Below are 26,535 nucleotides of genomic sequence, written 5' to 3' on the forward strand. Positions count from 1 at the left end.
TCCAAGGGAAGTTTTTTGTTTTTGTCTTTTTACAGCTTATGGATAACTCCCTTCTTTTGAAATTATGTCCACCATGACATACATAAACTTCTCATGATTCTCCTCCTGCTCCTGTGTGTACAGATAGTTGAATCAAATAACTCTTGAAAGAGAGAACATCACATAAACAAAATCCAGCTTGTGTTGCTAGCAGCCACATGTCTGGATGGTACTGCTCATGGAAAATACGCCATTCCCCATGGATGATGTAAAAACTGTTGATGTGTGTGTGGATGCAGTAGTTCAATACTGCTTACATCACTGTGATCAGTTGTCAGCATAATTGATAACATCATTACGTGACGTAATAACATTTTTAAAAATACCTGTGTGTGTCACTTGATAGTGTTCTTTAATTACTTACTCTAGGACAGCACTGTGATCTTGTCCATGGGATGGTTTCGCTACGAGTCTAATAAAATTATTTTGGTTATTTATATGATACTGTGTAATTTGCATAATAGTTACTTAGTAAGTGACTAGCTAGTTAATTCCTTGTAGACACAGGAATCATGTCTTTATCTTGGCAAACCTTCAAGAATCTTGGATGTAGTAGGTTTTCAGTAAATTATATTGAATTAAAATGTTAGGCAGCTTATTAATGTAGAAGCAACACTAAAAAGATCCTTTACAGTAGTACAGTCTCCGTCTGTCTTGTGGGATTCACCCAGCACTGCAGTATTCATGGCCAACAATATTGCCTTATAGATTTTCTAATAAGTAGGAGACACAAATCATAGCCAGATGTAGATTTAGTATGACATGACTTGTGATTTTTTAGTTTATATAACAGCTAAGTTACATAATCATAGATTCAACAGCAGTATTTTCTCCAAGTTACAACTGTCCTGGCAAATAAATAAGACACACACCTCTGAGTGACATAAATAAGAAAGCATATTAAAATCCAACACAGCTTATAAAAGAATTCAAGTTTCCAACCTGTAACTGCATGTCCCTTGCACTGCATTGAAAAGATGCCATTTACTTCTGACCATGATTAATGATTCTTTTTAGGCAGCCAACTTTCTTTGCCGTTTAACAAAGATTGTGTCCTAGGGGTTCGTCTATGTCAATTCTAGTGTCATTTGTAAATCGGAAAAGGCAGATAATGAAATGTTGAATTTGAATTATAGTTTTGGCATTAGTGTGAATCTTGAAATATCTCTTATGCAACGGTGACCATATATGAATTTCATCAGAAGGCTTGCCGCTGTACATTCTGTGAAAGTCCCGTAGGAAGGATAATAACAACCTGGATGCTTAGTTGGTGACATGAATCCTGATAAGCACATGATGCCAGAAATTTAAAAAGATACATAAATTTAAAGGTGATACATAAAGAATTGATCCCACGGAGCAGGACGACTGCTTTGGTGTGTGCGAACAGTAGTTCTCATTTGCACGACATGCAAAAAATCGAGCAGAATGCCTTTAAATTATTTTGGTTTGACAACAAATAGAGGGAGAAGAAGGAAAAGGAAGATGTCTGTTGGTATTTTTGAAAAGAACGTGTTCATGGATGTCAAAAGTGAATAAAAGTAACATTGCCTCCCTTCCTAGCAGAGAGCAAGTCTCTGTAACTGAATAAATGAGGCATGAACAGGTACATTAAGAGAGCACTCAGACCATCCTGTGACATTTGTGCCCAACAGAAAACAAGGGAAAGAGCACTGGACTTGGGGTGGAGGCCGAGGGGAATCTAGGTGAGATTTGAAAAGATAATGATAGGCATACGTTGCAGAAGGAAAAACTAAATAGAGCAGTAGATGTACCACATTAACATGCCCTCTTTCTTCCTCTTTGGGGAATTTTTTTTTTCATTTAGATAAAAATGAGTCCTGACTGCCACAGTATTTCATTTGGCAGGATATCAGGTAATTTATATTTCAAATATGATCTCATCATCAGTTCCATCTGTTGATATTAACTGAGCATCCGTAACGTTTGAAACTCTGACTTGTAGAAAATATACCGAAAAATCAAAACCCTTGAATCTGAGAGACTCATACCAATCATAAACCTGAATAAATGTCCTCTTATGTTGCAAGTTCTTTGTATTCAAGTATTTGCTTTTAATCCACCTGGTTCTACAGGCTCACTCCAGGGACCAGGGGAGGGAGAGACCGTAGGCATCTGTCATAGAATGAACTCAAAGAAATGCCAGACCTTCTTAAAAAGGACTAGCGTATTTTTTTATGCTAAGCCACAAGGGGGAAAAAATAACTGGGTACCAGGCTCTGAGTCTTACCAGTTCGTGTGTAAGGGCTGTTCATAGTTTAAAGGCTCCGCCAGTCAAAAACCGAGAGCCGAAGCAAGATTTCAAGACAGTGTTGGCCCGAAGAAACACTCCAGGTGCTGTATTCCAAGTTTTGCGCATCTTCCTTAATCCAGATACCAAGACCTCTTACTTCCCTTCTGTGCTGGTTGATGCAGAGAGGTCTGGATGGACAACAAGGCACAGACGGCCCCCCCCCCCCCGCATTCACTGGAAGGCTGTCTCCAGCTAACGAATACTCCTCGGATTTCTGCAATCTTGGATGAGTGTCCTCAGTCTTCACGACCCAGTACAAGTTGTTTGTTCTCCGCACTTGGTACCCACGTCCAACAAGGCAGATTTAACCAAGCCGTCCCTTTGGGCCAACACTGCATTGAGCACAGCTATCATTACACCATTTTAAACTCAATTGCCTTTGTTTCTTTGAATGTCTTTTTCTCCTCTACTAGATTATGAGTTTGGGTGCCTACTGCCCCACCTAGTAGCCATTCAGTTCAACCTCAATCCACATCATTCCCCTGCCAAGAGACAAAGAGTTAAAGAACGCCTTCTTTCCAGAAAAGGCAGGGAGGGGACATAATCATGCCTCTCCATTCACAATAATGGGTCTTCAATACATACTTTTGCATTGTTTTTTCTACATCATCTCTTCCATAGCTGAATCCAAAAAAAAAAATGTTTTTACTACCGTGTTCGAGTGAAGAGCCTAAACAGTTGTTCAAAATTAATTCTTTCCAGTGAGTAGAATTAACAAAATGAATTTATGAAATTGTATTGACTGCCGGTAGTACTGAATTTGGTTTTTGGTTTATCTCATCAAAAACATGTCTAAAGCAATGTAATGTTCTCCAGTAGAGAAATTTTGAGAACTTCTTAAGGTATTCTTCCTTCATCCAAGTAATATTTTAAAGGGTGTTGCCTCAAGTAAAGAAAGCAAAAACAAGTGATTCACAAATAACCAGTCAGATTTTAAATTTCTAAAGCATTCATTGTGTATTTGCAACATAAAAATGTTGCTGTAGATTCAGTGCCTACATAAGTTATTGAAGGGGAGTTAAAGTATGATTTTGGTAACCCGTCTGGATTTTTTTTCCCCACTAGGATACTCAATACTTCAAGCTATTATGGAAAAAGCAGGACAAAATGGTTGGCATGTCAGCGCTATATGTGTGGAAAATTTTAATGATGTCAGCTATAGGCAACTTCTAGAAGAACTTGATAGACGACAAGAGAAGAAATTTGTAATAGACTGTGAGATAGAGAGGCTTCAAAACATATTAGAACAGGTAAGTCCTGGATTTTATGTTGCTATAACCCTATGCCTTCCACAAAAAGTTGACTCTTGATTTACTTGTTCCCATCAATATTTCCTCCCCACCATTTCGTCTGAAGTGCAGAGTTCAGGATTTTTCATTCCATGATTCATCTCCACAACTAAATCATAATCCTTTATCACCAAAGGCCGTTTTGGTTTTCAGGTCTCAGTGCGTTAGAAGCACTATTTCTCACACATTTTTAAGACCTGCCATAGAAAGGACCTTTTGTGAGTCACCAAGAGCTCTTGGCCTCCTACTTTCATAAACATTAATTTTGAAGACTAATGCCATCTACAATCTTAGAAAGTTTCAGTATTTGTGACTGTGTGTTTTCGGTAACCTTTAGAAAACCAGCTGCGTGAGAACCAACAACATGTGAAGCAGTGAAGTAAAAGTTAAATTGCATACTGTGTATACCATATTTTCCTCTACATGTTTAAGTGCACAGTGAAGATGGCTTTCAACTCTTCACAAATGAAGACTCCTTTAATAAATTTCTCAATAAATGCTTGTTGATTTGATTCGAAGTAGACAGGAAAAGGTAAAAGTGAGCTTTGTTATTGTGCTAAATGATAGGAAAATATCCTCAAATCGTGGTTAACTTTTGCCTTCCTCCTGACCCTACATGTCGTGATGAGCTGTAGCTCTATTTGGCCAAAATTGCAGGGAATGAATGCCATCTAGTGGCTTCGGAAATGTCCGCCCCTGTTTCTCTACACCGAGTCAGGTTGGCTGAAGCAGTATTGTAGTGATGTTTTGTTGGTTATTTTACCACATACAGTTTGCATCATAATAGGGTTTGATTTGTAGTAGTAAACTTACCAATGTGGAGGTGTATTTATAAGAATAACTCAGTTACCCAACTAGAAAAATCAAAACCAAAGTACGTTTCAGAGCTTCCTCCTTAATATTGAGGGACCCTGAACTCAATGGCCAGGGCTTCCCCCATCAACTGTGTGAGAATTAGTGCAAGTTAAAGGTAAAAAAGCATGTGGTCGTTCTTTGAAACATCTGGTGAAGCCAGTCTATACTGTAAGAGGAAATGAAAGAGTATTCACTTCCTGTTAACTTTTCATAGAAGAAGAAAAAAAGAAACTTGATTGAAGAAATACGTTTATGCCGTATTGGAAGATCTTAATTACAAACCTGTATGTCACTCAGGTTTATTCCTGAGTGGGAGTCCACAAAAAGTCATCAAGGTTGCAACTTTTCGAGGTGTATGGAATTTTTAAATGTGTATTTATGGAATCCAAGAAAAAGCTTTTGGTCTTACTTGCCTAAGTAAGACAGTCACTTCAGCTCAAACCCCGTCTTCACTCCCTCCCACCGCCACCCCTGCATGGAGAGTTTGAGTTGTTTGCCATGAATGACTGAAGCTCTGTAAATACCTCCTCATGAATCCTGCAGAACAGTCAGTTCTGAGAACTGCCTGGGTTACCATGTTCCTGTCAGAGGGCCAGGAAGGCTCAGAAAGACCCCCGCTTAGCGCTTGTGCTTAAATGACCACGTCTGGAGAAGCCCCATTTCAGGGCTTAGCTGGTTTCTGAGAAGGAAATCATACCCGGGGGCTTTGGATAAACTCTGTGAGCAAGCCTTAAATAAAAAATCTTGCTAAGGGAAACAGACGTCTTTTTTTTTTTTTTTTTTTTTTTTTTGTAAAAACAAAAATATCATTTTTTAAAATACACTTTTGTTTTTTAAGAGGCAGAGACAGCAGGGGAGTGACAGAGAGAGGGAGAGAGAGAGAGAATCCCATACAGAATCTCCAGTGTCAGCGCAGAGCTTGACGCAGGCTTGGAGCTCACGAACTGTGAGATCATGACCTGAGCCGAAATGAGGATTTGAATGCTTAACCATCTGAGCCACCCAGGCGCCCCTCAAAAATATTGTTTTTATATTCTTTAGCCTTATTGAGATATGATTAACATATAACATTGTGTACGTTTAAGGTGTGCAGTGTGGTAATTTGATACGCTAACGTATTATGATGTGGTGACCGACCACAGAAGGGCTGGTGAACGAACAATTCTGTCACTTCATGTGGTCACCGTTTCCTTTTGGGAATGAGAATATTTCAGATCTACTCTCCTAACAGGTTTCAGACAGATAACACAGTATTGGTTTTTTAAAATTTTTTAAGCTTATTTATGTATTTTCAGAGAGAAATGGAGCGAGCAGGGGAGGGGCAGAGAAAGAGACAGAGAGAGAATCCCAAGCAGGTTCCGCGCTGTCGGGACAGAGCCTGATGCAGGGGTTGGACTCACAAACCACGAGTTTATGACCTGAGCCGAAACCAAGAGTTGGAAACTTAACGGACTGAGCCCCGTGACGCCCTCGTGACACAGTGTTGTTAACTGTGGTCACCATGCTGTACATTACATCCCCAGAACTTAGAAAACTTGAGCATGTCTTTTCCGTGTCTCTTCTTCCTCCCGAATTCCAAACTGTTTCTTTTCTCTCGTGACTGCATGGTAATAATGAGACTTTGTCCCTCTCAACTATAAACCTAATCGATTGTACAAAATCTCCAGTATTATGAGAATATAATATACTCTTTGTCCTGTAAAATTTTCCCCCCAAAAAAGACATGTTCTGATCCCGAACATGATTTTTTTTACTATCTATATGTTAATGCTTTGTACCTCTAAGCCAAATCATTTTTTAATGTTTCTTGGTTTTACTCCTGTCTCGTCTAAACATAAGAGCTAATCCAAACTTTATCAAGAGTTTCTGCATGTATTTTAATACACCTGTATTTCAACATCCTCTTTAATAAATTGAAATAACAGGAGAAAACAATTTCAGAGAATCAACCAAAGCAGTTTTTAAAACAGTAAAATGCTAAATAATCTTGATCAGGAAAATGCTTTTGAGAAGTAGCCCTCTTTCAGAAGATGGGGAAGTTAATATAATGCAGATAAGGGGACGTGTTAGTACATTTATGAAAGGGTAGGCAACCTCCAGACTGCAGCAACATGCTATCCATAAGTACTCTGCTGATATTTTCATTCATATCAGTTTTCAAATCATAATGGAAATGGCTCACACAATTTTCTCCTAAAATGTGTGAATGGACAACTATAATTAAAGAAGCACTTCATCTTCTGTACCTGTTTTCCAAGTTATTTTTATGCCTAATTCGTTCTAATGAATGTATCGCTGTTTATTTTTTTTTAATATCTCTTTTCTGTAATCTCTGCCCAAAAGACTTACAGGATGTGTCAGGATTTTCAAATTAATTAAAATTAGTTGCTTTTAGAATTTTGCAACATCTTTTTTAACTTAATTATAAATATTCTATGGCAGTAGATCTCCAACAAATAGTAGGCTTGGGAATCAACTGGATTGAGGTATCGGCTTTGTTAAAAATGCAGAATTTTATCCCTGTCTTTAGATAGTTTGCTTGAAAAACTCTGACCTTAGGCCCAAAACACTATTAAAAAAGCAAAACTGTCACTAGAAAGCTGTGATGAGGACAACAAAACTAAGGTGTTTATTAAAGATCAAGTTCTTGACTATAAGGGTGAGTAAATGAATGCTTCATAGTTGTACTTTTAAATATGGGCTTTATCTTTATTTTTTTAATTTCAGTTGGCTTATTTTTTTAATGTTTTAAGCTTTTATTTAAATTCTAGTTAGTTAACATACAGTTTCAGGAGTAGACTTCAATGATTCATCACTTACATATAACACCCAGTGCTTATCACAAGTGCCCTCCTATTAATACCATCACCCATCTAGCCCATCCCCCACCCACTTCCCTCCATCAACCCTTAGTTTGTTCTTTATAGTCAATAGTCATTTTTGTGGTCTGCATCCCTCTCTGTTTTTCTTTTTTTCTTTCCACTATGTTGATCTGTTTCTTAAATTGCACATGTGAGTGAAATCATACGACATTTGTCTCTCTCGGACTCATTTCACTTAGCATAATACATTCTAGCTCCATCCACATTCTTGCAAATTGCAAGATTTCATTCTTTTTTGATGGCTTGAGCAATGTTTCATTCTGTACATGTTCTGCGTTTTCTTTATCCATTTATCAGTCAATAGACATTTGGGCTGAATGCATAGTTCTATTTTTAACTCTTTCAGGAAACTCCACACTGTTTTCCAGAGTGGCTGCACCAGTTTGCATTCCCACCAAGAAGGTTCCCCTTTCTCCGCATCCTTGCCAACATCTCTTGTTTCCTGAATTGTTAATGTTAGCCATTCTGACAGGTGTGAGGTGGGATCTCATTGGGTTTTGATTTGTATTTCCTTGGTGATGAGTGATATTGAGCATCTTTTCATGTGTCTGTTAGCCATCTGGATGTCTTCTTTGGGAAAATGTCTATTCATGTCTTCTGCCCATTTCTTAACTGGATTACTTGGTTTTGGGTGTTGAGTTTGAGAAGTTCTTTACAGATTTTGAATAAACTTTTTATCAGATATGTCATTTACAAATTTCTTTCCCGTTTCGAAGGTTACATTTTAGTTTCATTGTTTCCTTCACTGTGGAGAAGCTTTTTGTCTTGATGAAGTCCCAATACTTCATGTTTGCTTTTGTTTCCCTTGCCTCTGGAGACATGTCTAGTAAGAAGTTGCTGTGGTTGAGGTCATAGAGGTTGCTGCCTGTGCCTAGGGTTTTAATAGTTTTTCTGTTTCATCCATTTGAATTTATTTTGTGTATGGTGTAAAAAAGTGGTGCGGTTTCATTCTTTGGCACAGTGCTGTCCCATTTTTACGAGCACCATTTGCTGAAGAGACTTTTTTCCATTGGATGTTCTTTCCTGCTTTGTTGAAGATGAGTTGAGTTGACCGTATAATGGTGGGTCCGTTTCTGGGTTTTCTCTTCTGTTCCAGTGACCTATGTGTGTCATTTTGTGCCAGTACTATACTGTACTTTGTAATATAGCTTGAAGTCCAGAATTGTGATGCCTCCAGCTTCGTTTTGTTTATGTTTGTTTGTTTCTTTGTTTGTTTGTTTCAAGATTGCTTTGGCTATTGGCAGTCTTTGGTGGTTCCTTACAAATTTTGGGATTGTTTGTTCTAGCTTTGCAAAAAAAAATGCTGGTGGCATTTTGATAGAGAATGCATTGAATGTGTGTATTGCTTTGGGTAGTAATAGACATTTTAACAATATTTGTTTTTCCCATCCATGAGCATGGAATGTTTTTCCATTTCTTTGTGTCTTCTTTGGTTTCTTTCATGAAGGTTCTATAGTTTTCAGACTACAGAGCTTTTACCTCTTTGGTTAGGTTTATTCCTAGGGATTGTAGGGGTTTTGGTGCGTTTGTAATTGGGATCGATTCCTTGATTTCTCTTTCCACTGCTTCATTACAATGTATAGAAATGCAACAGATTTCGGTATATTGATTACATCCTGTGACTTTGCTGAATTCATGTATTAGTTCTAGCAGTTGTTTGCTGGGGTCCTTCAGGTTTTGTACATAGAATATCATGTCATCTGCAAATATTGAAGTTTGACTTCTTCCTGGCCAATTTGAATGCCTTTTATTTCTTTTTGTTGTCTGATTGCTGAGGCTAGGGCTTCCAGTACTGTGTTAAATAACAATGGTGAGAGTGGACATCCTTCTCCCGTTCCTGACCATAGAGGAAAAGCTCTTACTTTTTCCCCATTAAGGATGATATTAGCTTAAGGATATTAAGGAAGTGGGTCTTTCATATATGGCCTTTATGAAGTTGAGGTATGCTCCTTCTTTCCCTGCTTTGTTGAGGGTTTTTATCAAGAATGGATGCTGTACTTTGTCACATGCTTTTTCTGCATCTTTTGAGAGAATCATATGGTTCTTACCCTTTTTTTTTTTTAATTAATGTGGTGTATTATGTTGGTTGATTTGCAAATATTGAACCAGTCTTGCAACCCAGGAATGAATCCCACTTGGTCATGGTGAATGATTCTTTTAATGTACTCTTGGATTCAATTTGCTAGTACCTTGTTGAGAATTTTTACATCTATGTCCATCAGGGATACTGGCCTATAATTCCCCTTTTTCGTGGGGTCCTTGCCTAGTTTTGGAATCAAGGTAACGCTGGCCTCATAGAATGAGTTTGGAAGTTTCCCTTCCATAGATTATTGTTCAAAATAGCAAGTAGCCGTGTATGCATTCAAACATTTCAAAACATCAGTTTCAAAACAACTATACGCGAGTGTAGTTTAAGGTATATTGATTTTTCTATGCTAAATTACACCATAGGAAAAAAGGAAGAATTTATATAAATATTACCCACTGAGTTTTAAGGTAATAGAAATGTAACAAAACTACAAAGCTAGATTTATTGTCATTGTTTGCACAAGGCTGTAATAAAACAAGTTGCATTTTTGGCCTTCTAAATCCAGTGGGCAATTTGGTCCACTCATCTGCTGAAAATAACTCTGAAAAAAAAAGACAAAAACCAAAACTACTCTATGAGTATTTGTTAAATTTGTGATCAATTATTAAAGCTGTCAGTTTTTACTTTAATATACCATATTGGGCACTAGCATTATTCACCTTACATAGTTTTCTTCCTCTGACAATTATTTTATAGAATAGCTAAAAATAATATAGCTGGAATCCAACGAATTGCTTTCATATCAAAATCAGTGCTTTATAGTGGAAACCTTTTTATATATTATTTTATTTTCACACATATCCATTAATTTTGAATCCTGAGCTTGATTACTTACAAAGAGTCCTTAGGGACTCTAAGACCTTATCAACTGAATATCGACTACCAGACTGATACATATACTTAGCCCAGTAGCAGAAAAGCAGCAACAAACTTGATCTTAACTGTCTTTCTGGCATCAAAAATTATTTGAGCAGAATAGCACTTAAGGCTAATGTTGCTCACACGTTTTACTCCACCATGAAAAATAACAAGGGTCACGCAGCTAAATTCCCATGTTCCTGTGGTCAGTGAAACCCTTCTCTCATTACACCCAACTCATCCTCTGGATACAGTCATTACATAGGGCCACAGGTGGTTTGTACTCTCTGCTACCTCTTTCTTTGCTCATTCAACCTATATCCCCAAAATTATGTTTCCAAAAAAGATGAATATTTTCACTTTTTAAGAAATGTGCAATTATTTATTTTTAAAAAGTAAACAGAGGGACACCTGGGTGGCTCAGTCAGTTGAGTGTCCAACTGTTGATTTTGGCTCAAGTCATGATCCCAGGGTCATAAGATCAAGCCCATGTCAGAATCCGCGCTGGGCATGGAGCCTGCTTGGGACTGACTCTCTCTCTCTCTCTCTCTCTCTCTCTCTCTCTCTCTTTCTCTCTCCCTCTCAAGAATAAATAAATAAGTAACAGGAAAAAAAAGTAAATGAAATAATTTAATGCCCGTGATTCTACTTCTCCTTACTCTGAATAAAGAACATTAGACTGAGGTGATGTTAGAAAATTTTGCTCACTCTAAAATTCACGAATGCTATTTCTGATAAAGACTGATAATTGCATTTGATCCTGAAACAATATAATTTTACACACGGGATACACCTTGAAAAGGAGTATAAAGTAAAACCTTGGTCAGTTGGCCCTTTCTGTACATTCATTCATCGTACCAATATTTATCGAGTGCCCACATTGGGTGAGACACTAGACTCTGTGTGCTGAAGATCAAGTGATGAGGTAACAGATTTATTTCTCTTTTCTGTTCTAGTTAGCAGCTCTTCTCTGGTTAACTAAAGTTTAAACCAAAAGCATTGGCTAAAATCCTATGAAAATGCCTTCTTTCCTTTAGAAATAGAGCACGTAGAAAATGATCAGGGATCTCATAACATCTCGGCGATCTGGGGATGAGTGCCCATTCTTATCCAATACGTGATGATGTCAGAGGCGTCTGGTAGGGAACGAGAGCCAGCTGCCTTTAGGGCACATGATGGATGTATTTAAGGAGCCTCACCAAGTATTTCTCAGGAGAAGAGGTCAAGGACTGACCTTACATTATGAAATAGTTGTTTGACAAGGGAATAGAGAAATTGGCTCGTGAGTATCTCAAACTGCCACTTTGTCTCATACCTCGAACATAATTGGTGCCCCTTTCTGCACTGTTTCCCCTTTCGCTACAGAAAAGGGGAATTCAGGTTCTCATTAGACACAGCGTGACACTCAGACAGTTGGCAAAGCCAGTGACCTTCCCATACTGTTTGCAAACTAATCAGGAAAGCCTAAAAGCCATGCCTGACCTCTCAGGGGCTTCTCGCGTCACCAGAGGAAGGCAGTGATCCTGCTTCAGGGCACGACCAATTGGAAAGAGGCAAATTTCTCACAAACAGCAATGTGGCCGTTTGTACCTTAGTGATGGAAAGTGCACAGGGCCTCAGCAGTGTGTCCTAAGGCCAAGGCTGCCTCTTCGTCCAGTATCGCCCAGTGATAAGATCAGGGCCCAGACAGGATTTTTGGCGAACTGCCAAATGTGTCGGAACAGATAGCGTCTGCTCATCTATAATCTGCCTTTATAAGTTTTCAGATGTCTCTAACATAAAGAACTGCACTAAATCTAGACCTCTACCCACCTCCACTTCCAAAAACATCTCTGACTTGAATAAAGCATCAACAAGAGCCAGCGGCTTAAAGAGCCTGCCTCCGTGTGCCATAACTAGTCGAATCATTATGTAGAAAGGAAGGAGCATTTTACTTACTGACTAATACCCATGGGGTCATTTTTTTTCCACACCAAGACAAAAAAAAAAATCGTCAAAAAACAGAAGTATAAGAGACAGAGGAGACAAAAAACAAGCATGGAGACAAGGAACACTAGCTTCAGTCGTGAGTAGTCACTCCAGAAGAGGCCTCATCACTGGGGATGATGGCTTTGATTATTGGAACCATCTGTGGAAGGACTCAGCAGCGTGCATCCCGACAGGAGACAGCAGTAGAGACAGGAGGTGACAGGAGACAGCAGTAGAGACAGGAGGGCCCTGCACTTGATTCCGAATGCATGCATTCAACATCTATGTTCCCAACATCCTTCCAGGCCCTGCGGGGCTGAACAAAGATGAGCAAAACATGGCCCCTAAACCAGGAAGGCATACTCTCAAGCTGGGAACTCAGAAACAAAAATGCATAATGACCAGACAATGTGATGGTTCAGAATCAGGAATACTGCAACGTGTATCAGGACCCCAGCAAATGTGCTGACCCAGTAGAATGGAGACAGTCAGAAGTGCTTCCCGGGGGAAAACAGACTTTTAAATTCAAAATGCATTGTAGTTCTCCAGGAACCAAGGAGGGGTAAGGATATTCCAGATGGAAACAAGGCAGGAAGGCAAGGAGTTCTGGGAAAGCCCAGGAGGTGGAGACCCATTCTCCGTGGTAAAAATTGGGCAGGCGGCAAACGTAGAAATTGGAGTGGAGCAGGTAACCCAAGATGGTGCTGACAAGACTCGAGGCAGCAGGAATGCGGATTCCTTGCGCTGTCCTAGTTCAGCTGTCTGTCTTTGTTGTCGAAATCTTGATTCCGTCAGAGCAGAGTCTGTAATTAGCATTTGCCAATATATCCCCAGTGATAGGAAAAGGGAGCAAAATAATCGTCCAATAAATGAAAGTCTGAATGAGCTTCGTTTGGAGACACAGGCAGGAGGTGTCTCTCTCCCGTGTTCGAAGGAAGAGCACTCACCAGTCCTTGAAGTTTCTGGAGGTCAGCCCTCAATTACCTGGGAAGCTTTCTTGTCCAATACGTCTCACCCGCCGAAGATGATGGGAAATCCGGGTTTTCGGGTGCTCGTACTGGCTGAAAAAGCACGAGTGTTTCATTTCCATATATTAGAGCAACAATGGGTGAGATGGAATGGGAGCAAATCAGGCGCTCAAAGAAATTACTACAGCACAGAAACCGTATCAGCAGCTTCCTGCACTGCGGGCCCTTGGCAGGGCCTGCTGCTTGGCTCCATTGTCAAGCTGCTTCTGCATATCCGTCAGGAACCGCAGCAAAGTGAGGAGAAACTTAAAAGACGTGAGGTTATGGTTGTTGTTTTGTTTTTTTTTTCTTAAAGGTGAATTTTCGCTTCTTTAATCTTACGTTTTAGCTGAATTGATTTGAATGGGTAAATCCCATTCTAATGCACTGGATATGTTGTTTTCATAGAAAACAGGGGGAAAAAAACACCTTTATAGATTTCAGTCAGACTAGTGCAGATGGAACTTGGTGGGAGTTAGAAAGGGGTCTCTAATTGTCTCCTAGCAACCGTTACCATGGTTGTGGATATTCCTCATTTCCTTACAAAGTAAAAACAAAAAAAGTAATATAAAAGGAAAAGTGAAGAAAGCAAAGGATGTATGTTTTTTGAGGAGGAAGGAAACTGGTTGGCAGAATGCTAGTACTTGTATCTTGGAAGAATTGTGCATTCTAGGCATTGATTGTGTTCAGCTAAAATTGTTTTAGTTGCTGCTTCAAGAATACCTCTTAAAATAGTTTCTGTTATTGTTGTTGACACAAACATTCAAAAGCTCAGTTTCTTTTTAAAAAGATAAAAGAAAATCTGATAATTTTAGAGAAATAAGCTAGTGTTTCTAGCCTTAAATAGAAAGCTGCTGCGTAGACTTGTCTACTGTGATTTAGAGAAAGGCAAGTAATAGTCCTCATTAAATGGGAGACAGAGGATAACTATGTAATTTATTCCATCAGAATTCTGCATCCACTCTCCAAATGCTTAAAAGGCAGTGAGATTGACAAAAAGGAAGCAAAGCACCCAATATGACCTTTGAGGACACTTTTCGGGGTCTTGTAAATGTCAGTATAACCACACTGTATAAAACCTCCAGTGTTCCTCTCAGACAGTTGAGTGATAGAGTGCACTACCCGCCAGTACGTGAAGTCACGCATCTTTTAATCAGTGATTTCGTTAGAAAGGTAACAGGACAGATTCGTGCTTAATCCTCCCCTTATGTTGCACACATCTTCCCTACTGATCACCTAGATTTTCTCTGCCCTTGCGTACAACTGGTGCCAAGTTTAAGATCAGATTATGGGGGCTCCTGGGCAGCTCAGTTGGTTAAGCGTCTCTTAATTTTGGCTCGGATCATGATGTCACCGTTCATGAATTCAAGGCCCACATCGGGATTTTCTCTCTCTCACTCTCTTCTCTGTCCCTCCCCCCCCCACCACTGTCTCTCTCTCAAAATAAATAAATAAACTTTAAAAAATATATTAAGATCAGATTGTGGAAGGAAGTTAAAATGGCGTCATTGTTACAAAAAAAAAAAAAAAGAAGAAAGGTCCACATGATCACTGGTAAATGGAAGGAAGATCAAGATTATACACAGGGAACTTTCTTTTCTAAGTTCCCCATCCCCAGTGTCACATATATCAAGAGATTGTTATGTTCTTCCCAGTCCAGGCCTCAGTTGTCTGAATATTGCCTTATGTCTTTGCCTTTATAACCCCAGAATCTATACTGGAAAAAAATGTTTTTTAATTTATTTTAATGTTTATTTATTTATGTTTTTTTGAGAGAGAGATAGAGCACCAGCAGGGGAGAGGCAGAGAGAGAGGGAGGCACAGAATCCGAAGCAGGCTCCAGGTTCTGAGCTGTCAACACAGAGCCCAACGCAAGGCTCGAAACCACGGACCATGAGATCAGACCTGAGCCTGTTGGACGCTTAACTGACATAGCCGCCGAGGTGCCCCAGGAAAAAAATTTTTTTTTAGTTCTATTCTTGTAATAATATTATGGCTATTTTTGCTGGTTGCTATCATATGTAACTTTGAAGGTCAAGTATTTTAATCCAGTATAATGACAGAACAATATAAGTATCTTGCCCATAACATGAAAGAAACTAATTTTCTGGTCTCTGCCCACTGTACCCTGTCATTTTCCTTTCTTAATCATGAACATAGCATTCACCCATTTGCTCGGTTATCCAACAAATATTTATTCCATACCTATCCACTTCTCAGCACTGTGTATAAAATTAAATCAGTTGTGGCTCATTCCTTAAAGGAATTTCAAATGTAAAGGAAAACAAGAACACAAGCAAATAATATAGCACAGTGTGGAAAGGTGTAATAAAGACTAAAGCCAATGGCTGAAAGATGAGTCAGAACTCCCCAGGAAGAAGCGGTGGGAAAGGGCCTTGGCAGATGGCAAAGGGAAAGAAGAGCCCTGGGATGGAGCCATTGGGGGGGGGGGGGGGGGTGCGGGTGGCTGGAAGCAAGTACGTGTGGTTGGAACATCAGGTGCAGGGCAAATGAGAAGACGCTCATGGCAAATTGAAGACAGGTTCCAAAGGGCTTCACAGTCTCTGTTAAGTAGTCTTCTATTCCGCATAGCCTTTAAATGTCACTGGGTGTTTTTAGATGTGATCTGATCGATCTGTGGTTTAGAATGATAATTCTCATGACAACATAGAGAATGGACTGAAAGGGGGACAGACTGGTGATCAAGCGAGCAATGGTGCTTCGTCTTTATTTTTTATGTCTCATGTATACCAGTAGTTAGCTTCATTTATTTGGTGTCTATATCACACATATTTATTGAGTGCTTATCAGAGGCCAGACAATGTCCTAGGCCCCCCCGGCAAGTCCCTGACTCGTGAGGGAGCCACACAATAAACAAGTAAATATCTAATGCCAAGTAGTGGTAATGAGAAATTCTTAAACGTATTAATTAATGTCTACTTTGCCAAGCACCACGATACGCACTTAATTCAGGGATTCGTAGTCACCATTACTTTGGTTAAGATTTTGAGAAGCTCAAATGATTAGGGTTTAAAAAAACCATTTAAAAAATGCTTTAAATTTTTTTAATTTAAAAATCATTTAAAAAATGATTAGGGTTTAAAAGAAAATTTCCCTTAGAAAATTTAACAGTATTGTTAGTTATGGATAATAGTTTTCATGGGAATAAGATCCCTACACACCTACATGCAAATACAACATACAGACACTGAAATAGAACAATATCATTTATTAGGGAGGGACATATTTTCCCTGCCTTTTTTCTCTTGGTTATGACCTTTCATTTGCTTGGTTTTTTTTAATAGTTTCAGAGTTAGTCACTTGAACAAATGTAAAGAGCTTACATAGAAAAGTCTGTATTTGTCTGTGAAGATTGGGTCTCTGTGTACATCTCTGTCTGCACTCTGAATCCACTTCACAGGAACCTGGTTCTATGTACCAGCTGCTTTCTGAAGTCCAGCACCAAGCTGTCTGAAGTCCAAAAAACTTAATAAAGTCCCCTATAAGGAAAGCATTCTCCTGAAATAAAAGTAAAGAGAGTAACTCTGGGGTCATATGTCTTCTGTATTTAACTAGTCACGGTTTACCATCTGTTGAATAGATTACAAACGTGCAAATTTTAGAACTCGTGACTAAAAAGGTACCAGCTGGCATTATTACATAGTTGAGGCACTAACACAAAAATTATGGACAGAACATATCTTGAATATGCCTCAGATAGTTCCGTTGACTTTTTATTGTGGGTAAAGATGATCAACACAGAAGAGAAATAAGAAAATGCCGCTAAAGCAACTCAAGTCTGAAATGTATGTGACGGTTAAGGAAAGCGATGAGTAGAGAGTAAAGCTGTAGGAAGGATGTCCTTAAACAACCTTTTAAAACTGTTCTACAGAGCTGTGTACTCTATCTGGCTCTTGGGATTTTGGTGAACATTAGCATATTAAAGTCTCTAAAAATTCCTATAGCAAGGCAGCCTCAAACCTTATTTAACCTGGTGTTCCCTGCAAGAGTGGCCACAGAATTTCTTGCTCTCTCTTTAGCTCTCTCTCTCTCTCTCTCTCCCTCCCTCCCTGCAGTCACCTCTTTACATTTTATTTGCCTAGAAAATACAGGAAAATAAAACGTCTCCAAGAAAATAAGGGAAGTTTGAATTAAAACTGAGAGAGGGAAGAATGTTCACATGATAATATTTCAAATCAAAATGATAAGGAAAAGAAATACGAAATTAAGGGGAGAGTGGTAAGAAGATGGTATACTAACAGGAGCCCCCAGAACCCGTGGTTCATTAACACTTCCCTACACTGGAAAGTCACACAATCAGAGGCTCTCAGGTTGGCTGGATCTTAGAGGCCATCTATCCCATAAACAACACCTTTCCAGGGTGCTTATGCAAGCCATGTTCGAACATAGTTGACGTATAATTCAAATATCCCCTCACAATTATCTATCCCTTTGAAACCTATGTGACAATATGTGACATTTGAAGACATTTTTTCCCATCACCACCAACCCCACCCGCCCCCTCAAGTTTTCTTTATAACCCATAAATAGATATTTATTCAGTGACGACATGTCACGCAAGCAGGGAGGGGGCAGAGGGAGAGAGAGAGAATCTCAAGCAGGCTCCACAGTCAGCGAAGAACCCACCATGGGGCTCAATCCCACGACCCTGGGATCATGACCTGAGCTGAAATCAAGAGTCAGACACTCAACTGACTGAGCCACCCAGGCACCCCAAGAAATAAAATGTTCTGATTTATATACTCTATAAACTACTGTTTATGGGGTTTTCAAGGAGAACAACATAAAATGTATTTAAAACTGCACAGAAAAAAAAACTATATGGTACATAATTGAACCTTTAATGATCATTTTGAGGTTGTCACATAAATAGAATTATCTACTGGATTGAGTTGCACTTACATTAAAGTTAGACTATATACTTGAACTGTCATCTTAAATGTATACCTGATAGAGTACAAGGTAAACAAAACTGAATGCAAGTTATTGAAGCTTTTTTGCTATTAGCTTTATTATGGATATATGAAGAATTTGCAAACCTAAACTTAGATATGTTAAGTTTTACCTGATAGCATTCCATCTGTGTGGCCCTGTACCAATCTGCTACAAAATGGGACCAGGGAAACCTTGCATATATGATGCGATTCAAATAAGCAGTATGTGCAGATAGGAGATTATTTAAAGAAAAGGAATTGGTTTTTTTGGTTCCTTAAAAGAAAGCTGGTTTTTCTCATCCACAGCCTTGGCATTTGCCTACTACCTAATGTGATAACGAAGGGCACTGTCATAAATGTCTGTTATTTATTTTCCTCTTAGGAAAGATGTATAATAACTGGCCAAAAAATAAATCATTTTTCTGACTGCTATGGCCTAAGGAAGGCAACGGGGTATAGTAAAAAAAAAAAAAAAAAAAAAAGACGAAATTGTAGTCAAAACATCTGGGCTGGCGTCCCAGCTTCATCACTTAATGACTGTATTTATTTAATGTGTTTGTTTATGAAAGCAAAATATTCCCCCCTCCACCTACAGCTCATTAGAATTGTTCAAAAGAATTATTTTTTTTTTACATTTGTTTATTCTTGAGAAACAGAGACAGAGTGCAAGTGGGAGAGGGCCAAAGAAAGGAGACACAGAATCCAAAGCAGACTCCAGGCTCTGAGCTGTCAGCACAGAGCCCAACATGGGGCTCAAACCCACAGACTGTGAGATCATGACCTGAGTCGAAGTCGGATGCTTAACCGACGGAGCCACCCAGGCGCCCCATAGAATTGTTTTTTATATTGCTTCTTAAAAAATAATCTCTGTAATTAAAAAAGAGCTTTGTGCTCACTGGCTCTTTCAGGCCGCTATGTGTGTTTCACATTCGAAATCACAAATTCCATAGAACCTTCTGTGCCTCTCTACAAATATTTTCAATCACTAAATTAAAACACTGTTAAACAGAATGGATCTCTGCTAAGAGATGGCCATTGTTAACATGATGAGAATCCTAATATTATTCAAGCTCTGTGGGCGTAGAATTTTGGAGCCACCGTAGCAGTCAGAGAGAAGGATATATTCTACGATGTGCTTTTCTGTAGCTGTTGGCAGTTACCATGCCGAGGTGAGGTGTGGAAACAGAACTAAACACCTGCGTTTTAGCACTTGGTTTTCGCTCATAGTTCTACGACTCCATTCAGTTCCTACCCCCAGAGGGCCCTCGGTGGGGAGAAGTGATCTACAATCTTTGTTCTGGAAAGACGACACTGAAGGGTTTTTTTTAACATCTGAATGAAATGAATGAAAAGAATTTATTAAAGATACTGATTCATCCCTATTTCTCTATATCAAAATAAACCTTTTTTTCTTGTTTTTTTTTTAGATATCCAAATTTAGATATCCAAATAAAATCATGGTATTTCATGCAACTTGAGTCCTTGATTATACTCAGAGATTAGGAACTCAGAATATAACGTACATGTGTTATGCTACAGAGATGAAAGCTTGGGACAGTTACCCAACAAAAGTATCTTTTTACCCTTAACAATGTCACTATCACATTGGTAATTTTTTTTTAATTTGGAGACTTAGTTTCGTTTCCCCTGAAGCAGATCTTAAGACAAGGATTTGTGTGTAATCAGTAGGTTTGGGAGTTGAAGAACACACTGCAAGTGCAGTGGAGAAATGCAATCAATTAAAGGCGCATTTATCTAGAAAATTACCATGTGGGTGACCAAGGCTTAATCTCATTTGATATTAATGTAAATTACTAGAGGATTATTGTAAATGTCATTTGAAATTAGTGTAAATAGAACGCACATGTCAGACTCCTCTCTCTGGCATGGGCGTTGGAATACTTCTGCACCAGCTCCCGTCCGTCTCTGTATGGGGGCTGCTGGGGAGGAGGGCATTAATTCCCTGGCACCTCTTGCCTGGTCTGCTAGCCCGCCCCACCATGAGCAAAGTGGGCACCAGGGATCAGAGAAGATCCCAACGTCCAGGAAATTCAGGTGCTAGCAGTTATAGCAGTATGCACTGAAGTGCTAAGAGGAAAAGCATTGGTGGGCCATCAGTAGTGTCTGTGACACTCACTGGCCATGCAAACACATGACTTTAAGCCTGAGAAAGACTCTCCCCTGACATCTTTTACTGGAAGGCAGTCAGCCACTGTTCGGAGCTTCCGAAAAATGAGTGTGTCCTAATTAGAAACTTCTGTAATTTCTAACATCTTCAAGTGTGGAAGGAAAAAATACAGTTGTGTGTGTGTGTGTGTGTGTGTGTGTGTGTGTGTGTGTGTGCATGTACTGATGAGAGCTCTCATTCTCTGTCCTCTCCCTAAATCTCTTCTCACACAAATAGTCTTAGCTCCTTTTGTTCTGGGGTTCTTCATGTTCCCCTCACTGACTGTGAATCGCATCCCCAGAAGTAAAGGTCCTATTGTTCTCTTACATGGTTGTAATTGAACTCTGCAGTGTGTTTGCAGAAATCCTTTGCCTTACGTTTTTCTTTTGGTGAAACTGAGGTAAACTAGCTAATCAAACGAAACAAGGGAAAGCTTTTGTTTCTCTCTATAATAAGGTATTTTGAAGCACCCTGAAAGTCAACATTCAGGAGGCATCTGGGGGGTTGGGCTTTCTACAGAGACAAAGGACTAGTGAGTGACTGCCCGCGTTACAGTAAGTCTCCACCATTGACGAGGCATCGTGTCCCGCACACCACCAGGTAGGCTGTACTGGTTGGCCACTGTCATGGAATTTTCTGGAACGTGGTAACGGCTGGGAGAGGAATTTCTAGCTGCCTATTAAGTCAGAGTAAAAGAGCCAAAATCATTCCTACTCGGGTGTGCCGTTGCCGGTCTCTAGCTTGAAGATAGTGTTCACTACAGTGATGGTGGCTTCGTAATAACAGTGGGAGGTAATACACAGCACCTCGTATCTAGAGAGACCCCTGAATGTTTTATAAACCATTGATACAGGAAGGGTTCACGTAAAATTGTATGGTGGGTTAAAGGCCAAACTCCCACCATTTACAAGTTTCAAACTGATCTTCATGTACTAGTGTTTGTGGCATTTATAGGCTAACTTCTTTATTCATCCACTCAATCAGTATTTATTTAACATCTATTCTGTCTTTAAAATTACCTTGTTCTCCCTACAAAATGATCCCGCTTCTCCTTCAAATCCATGGCACACCCTTTACTCGGTATTTCAGTCATTTCTGTTTGAGGCTTATCGTCTTAGGAGAGAAATTAAACACTCTTATAACTGCAGCACCGACTTATCTTTTTAAGCCTTGAATCTCCTTACCCTAAACTTATACATAGGACACATTTATTGAACTAAATTTATTTAAAGGTGGGGTCAGGGCTCCTGGGTGGCTCAGTCGGTTAAGCTTCCACTTCAGCTCAGGTCACAATCTCATGGTTCATGAGCTCGAGCCTGACGTTGAGCTCAGTGCTGACAGCTCAGAGCCTGGAGCTTTCTTTGGATTCTGTGTCTCCCTCTCTCTCTGCCCCTCCCCAGCTCTCTCTCTCTCTCAAAAAAAAAAAAAAAAAAAAATCAATCAATCAACATTTTATTTTTTTTTTCAACGTTTATTTTTGGGACAGAGAGAGACAGAGCATGAACGGGGGAGGGGCAGAGAGAGAGGGAGACACAGAATCGGAAACAGGCTCCAGGCTCCGAGCCATCAGCCCAGAGCCCGACGCGGGGCTCGAACTCACGGACCGCGAGATCGTGACCTGGCTGAAGTCGGACGCTTAACCGACTGCGCCACCCAGGCGCCCCTCAATCAACATTTTAAAAATTAGAAAAAAAATAAAGGTGGGATTGAGGTGAAAAGTATCCTGGGTTCATCCTTCCCTAATTTTAATAAACGAATAAAGACTTAGAAGTTACAGTCATAAAGATTATGCCATAATTTGTTAATAGAACAGTTTGGTGAGTGCATCTGGCATTTACCTTATTAAATATGCATAGGCCTGACTTTCGAACTGAATCTTTTGACCAGCAACATAGATATTTCTCAGCAACTGTTTCCTAAAAAACAACCAAGAGAAAGTAATCAAAGAAATCAATTAGTGCCTTTTCTGAAGCATTTTATTCTTGTAAAGATGGGTTCTTCTGAAAGTGTATAATCAGTGTAACTTGTACATTCTCCCTAACTCACTCTTTAGAACTCTGAACAGACACTTGATCATTATTCTTTGTCCATTTATCATCCTCTGTGTCTTTTAAGAAGATAACAGAGATGGAGTCTCTGCTCCTACACCTTTCTGTCTTTATGAAAGGCCGCCATTAATTGCTGCAGCGAAGTCTTTGTTGTAGACATTGCTTTCCTACAACAAGTGGGCCAAACACCCTGTGTGTTGTGCTGTTAGATATTAATATCTTTCACCTCCCACTGTTTATTTTCCTTCTTTATAAAGAATAGTGTCAGAAATAGCAAGACACAGGTGTGGTCTGCATCCAAAGTCCAGCCACTCAGATTTTTTGTTTTGTTTTTATACAACACTTTGGTTGAGATGACGACAGCCGTGGAGAACCATATCCGTGAGACTGTTGGTTTTTCACAGCCATAAAAACGATGGAAAAACCCAAGGAAATGACACCCTAGGTGCAGGGCCCTTTACTACGGAGTAATGGAGTATAAATTGGATTTGTTTTCACAAAGAAACTTCCATCTAGTGTTGGATGCTTGGCAGAGTGACCGAGATCTGGCCGTCATTAACCCCTGGCCACCCTCAGTCAGGGTGGTGAGTGTTCAAAGGCAGTGAGGCTCTCACATTCGTTTTACCCCAGCCAGGATCTGGCTCAGCAAAAATGGCATTCTCTGTAGCGTCCCCAGCCAGGGAAATAAATCCTCAGATCACTGCTCCCTGAGGCCCCTGGTTCCCAGAACATTGAGGCGTATCATGCTCTGCAAGGCCTCTTCTGCCGGGATTTTTGTCACTTTCAGTTGTATGTGGTTTCTTAAAGTCCTCATCCCTCGAAAACGCATTACATAAGCTTTAATGTATGACAGCTCTTTGCTAGGCAGTCTAGAACTGACAGTAATTTCCTCGCAGAGACACCTAGTGCAGAATTTCCACAGCTTTTTCACATGTGCAAGTGTTAACTCTTGAAAGTGATTCTAGGCGAAAGCACAGGTTACTGAGTGCAGCCACAGAGAAACCCCAAGCCGAGAGCACTGAAAGAGAAGAGGCAGCATGAGCAGGGGGGCTTAAAGAGAGTGCAAAACGGCTTACCCAGTCAAGCCAGAGAAAGTTCCAGTGAGTCAGCAAGAGATTAATAATGAATTGTCTTGTGGCAGCAATCCCTGCTGAGGTCACATAGCAGGAAGTGCTGGCCGACTGGATCATCGACTCTGCAGTTTCCTACCAGTACCAGCTGTCAAGTGTCCCTAGATCATTGTCTTTTGTACAAGTTGTACCTGAGATTCCGGAGAAAAAGAGGGCTCCTGCCTGCCCAGCACCCCCCCCCCCAGCTAAATCACTCGGGTTTGGGTTACCCAATATGGTGACTAATTAAGCGGTTTCTTTACTGAACTCTCCTTATCATCCCGTCTCGGTATTGCTTGTTCTCATTTCTGTGGTGAGACTGTCAAGGGGTGTTCAGTTTTAGATAAACTCGGGACCGGATAAATGGGGCAATATAAAAACTACTTGTAAAACATTGCAAATATGTAGTTGAGCTTCCTGGAGAGTGAAGTCTCCAGGAGCCAAGAGCGAAAGAAACTTGCACCCAGGGAAGTTGCCAGATTGGGCAGCCTGACTGACTGGGGGTTTCATGCTCACCCGAGAACAGGGACTTTGGGCTCAGCCAAGGCAGTAAGTTAGACCTCAGGTCCCATTTAAAGCCACGTTCTAGAAGAGTGACAACCCAGTCAAAGAGAGGAGCAGAAAAAAATCTGCTTCCTGTACAAGGAGTCAGCTGAGTGTTTTCTGCCTTGGCCTGGGCTCAGCGTGGTGAGGGAGACACCTTCTGTGAGAATTGGTCATCGCAACCTTCTTGAGGTAGATTGTCGTTTAAATTTGAATTTATTCAACCTGCTGAGATCTGGGAATCAGTGACATCAACACTGCAGTATTTGTCAGAACACACAGATGGGTGAAGGGTTATTGGTAGAGAATCTCCCAGAATTGTTGAAGGGAAATCCTCATACTTAGAATGCACAACATATCCTGAACAATATGAATAAATATTTCAAAGTAAAATTTCCAAACTGCCTTGTAGTGAAACTGCAGAACCATAAAAACAAAGAGGAGGTCTTGGCTGTAACCAAAAAGGAAAGATTGCATGAGCAGAGACACCATTTCACCAATAGCCGTGTGTGCAAAACTCTGTTTTCTGTTTCAAAAGGGTTTTCCTTTATTTTATACACAAGTCACCAATTTACAAAGAACTACTGTTAGAGGATGTTAAAATGCTAAAAGCAGCTTAATTTTTCCTTTTATGATGAAAGTACATGAAAATCATGTATTGTGTTATCACCTTCGGGGAACCAGTGAGATTCCAAAGCTGCCCATCGGTAATTGTCATTAGATTTTCTCTCATTGAAGGAATTTTCAGTTTTATAGAAAATAAGAGTTGTAATTTCTTTTTTTTATTATTATTTTTTTAACATGTATTTATTTTTGAGACACAGAGAGAGGCAGAGCATGAGTAGGGAAGGGGGAGAGAGAGAGGGAGATGCAGAATCTGAAGCAGGCTCCAGGCTCTGAGCTGTTTGTTAGCACAGAGCCCAGCGCGGGGCTGGAACTCATGAACCGGGAGACCATGACCTGAGCTGAAGTCAGACGCTCAACCGACTGAGCCACCCAGGCGCCCCTAAGAGTTGTAATTTCTAATGCAACTTTATTCCTGCATTAGAAATTTCTGAGTTTCTAATTTTCAAAACATTTCTGAAAACATTCTTAGGGGAAAAAAATGAATCTAGCAGAGAGAAAAAGTCTCATGATGTTTTGTCTTTAGTCTTTTTATTATAATAAAATAATAGTCTATCCATATGCAGGGGGGAATTAACTAAGTATTCTATAGTATTCTACACACAGAGATTGTGCCTTAGAAAAACCTTGCTTCCTGCTCGGGACAAAAATCCAGTCTACTCATAGAAAACCATTCTTAACAATTGAAGACACCAGCAGCCTATCATACATTTCTATAAGTTATCAACAAATTAAGGATGACTATAGTCTTTGGACCAGAATAATTTTAAGTTTCTTATGTTAATGCATATTCCGTTATAGAAATATTTATATAAACTATCAGTTTGTTTTATCACCTTGTCATTCTCTTTGAGGGGATCATAGCATAGTAGTTTTCTGAACAAGAACAAGGTATAGTGAATGAAGAGTCATTTATACAGCACGATTGAAATTAGAGGGTTTTCTTTTTTACTTTAATCACTTAATTTTTAAGGTGGCTTGTGGATTTCTTCTATTATAACGAAAACTGTAACATTTTTTCTTCATGTTTCCACATGGAATTATGCTACAATAGTTAAAATTCTGTTTTTAAAAATATCATTCAGTGAAGTTAAACAGGTTTTCTCTTATTTCCTTCTGTCTTTGCAGATTGTGAGTGTTGGGAAGCATGTTAAGGGTTACCACTACATCATTGCAAACTTGGTAAGAACTCTTTATTTTCTGTTTTTCATAAGAATTGCTCAAGCATTCCAGATTATTTTAACTGTGCTTTACAATAACACTTCAGTAAATGAATAAAGTACATTACTTACTAATCTGTTGGTAACACTTAGGATAATATTTTTATTGCGGTGGTCATTGTATTCATAATGTGCAATTCAATACATTTTGGTGCAGACTAGCTTGACATCTTCCAAAGTAACCTTAAAAGTAATGATAGGGGCGCCTGGGTGGCGCAGTTGGTTAAGCATCCGACTTCAGCCAGGTCACGATCTCGCGGTCCGGGAGTTCGAGCCCCGCGTCGGGCTCTGGGCTGATGGCTCGGAGCCTGGAGCCTGTTTCCGATTCTGTGTCTCCCTCTCTCTCTGCCCCTCCCCCGTTCATGCTCTGTCTCTCTCTGTCCCAAAAATAAATAAACATTGAAAAAAAAAAAGTAATGATAATGTTTGCTTTACTGTGATATCACTTGGCAAATCAAATAATGGTCTTTCCTCTGTATAAATGATAAATGTACCTATGGATCCAGATTTCCATTACTTGGGCTATCACAAGGATCATCAAACTGATGACCCATGTCCTCTGATTTTA

General features: G+C 39.7%; 1 protein-coding gene across 16 annotated transcripts in view; it reads left to right on the plus strand.

The window, feature by feature from the left end:
• Window positions 1–26,535, plus strand: part of GRIA4 (glutamate ionotropic receptor AMPA type subunit 4) — a 474,792-nt gene that overhangs the window by 359,983 nt on the left and 88,274 nt on the right. For all 16 annotated transcript variants that reach the window (XR_005786293.1, XM_040460826.1, XM_040460822.1 and 13 more), the window contains 2 exons: window positions 3,419–3,603; window positions 25,876–25,929. Coding sequence is in view for 15 of the 16 variants with exons in the window: in XM_040460826.1 (XP_040316760.1) it covers window positions 3,419–3,603; window positions 25,876–25,929 (239 nt within the window). In the remaining variant the exon portion in view is untranslated. The remainder of the gene's footprint in view (window positions 1–3,418; window positions 3,604–25,875; window positions 25,930–26,535) is intronic.

The sequence above is a fragment of the Herpailurus yagouaroundi genome, unplaced genomic scaffold (assembly GCF_014898765.1).
Source record: "Herpailurus yagouaroundi ecotype Mexico unplaced genomic scaffold, PumYag 251, whole genome shotgun sequence".
Classification (NCBI taxonomy): domain Eukaryota; kingdom Metazoa; phylum Chordata; class Mammalia; order Carnivora; family Felidae; genus Herpailurus; species Herpailurus yagouaroundi.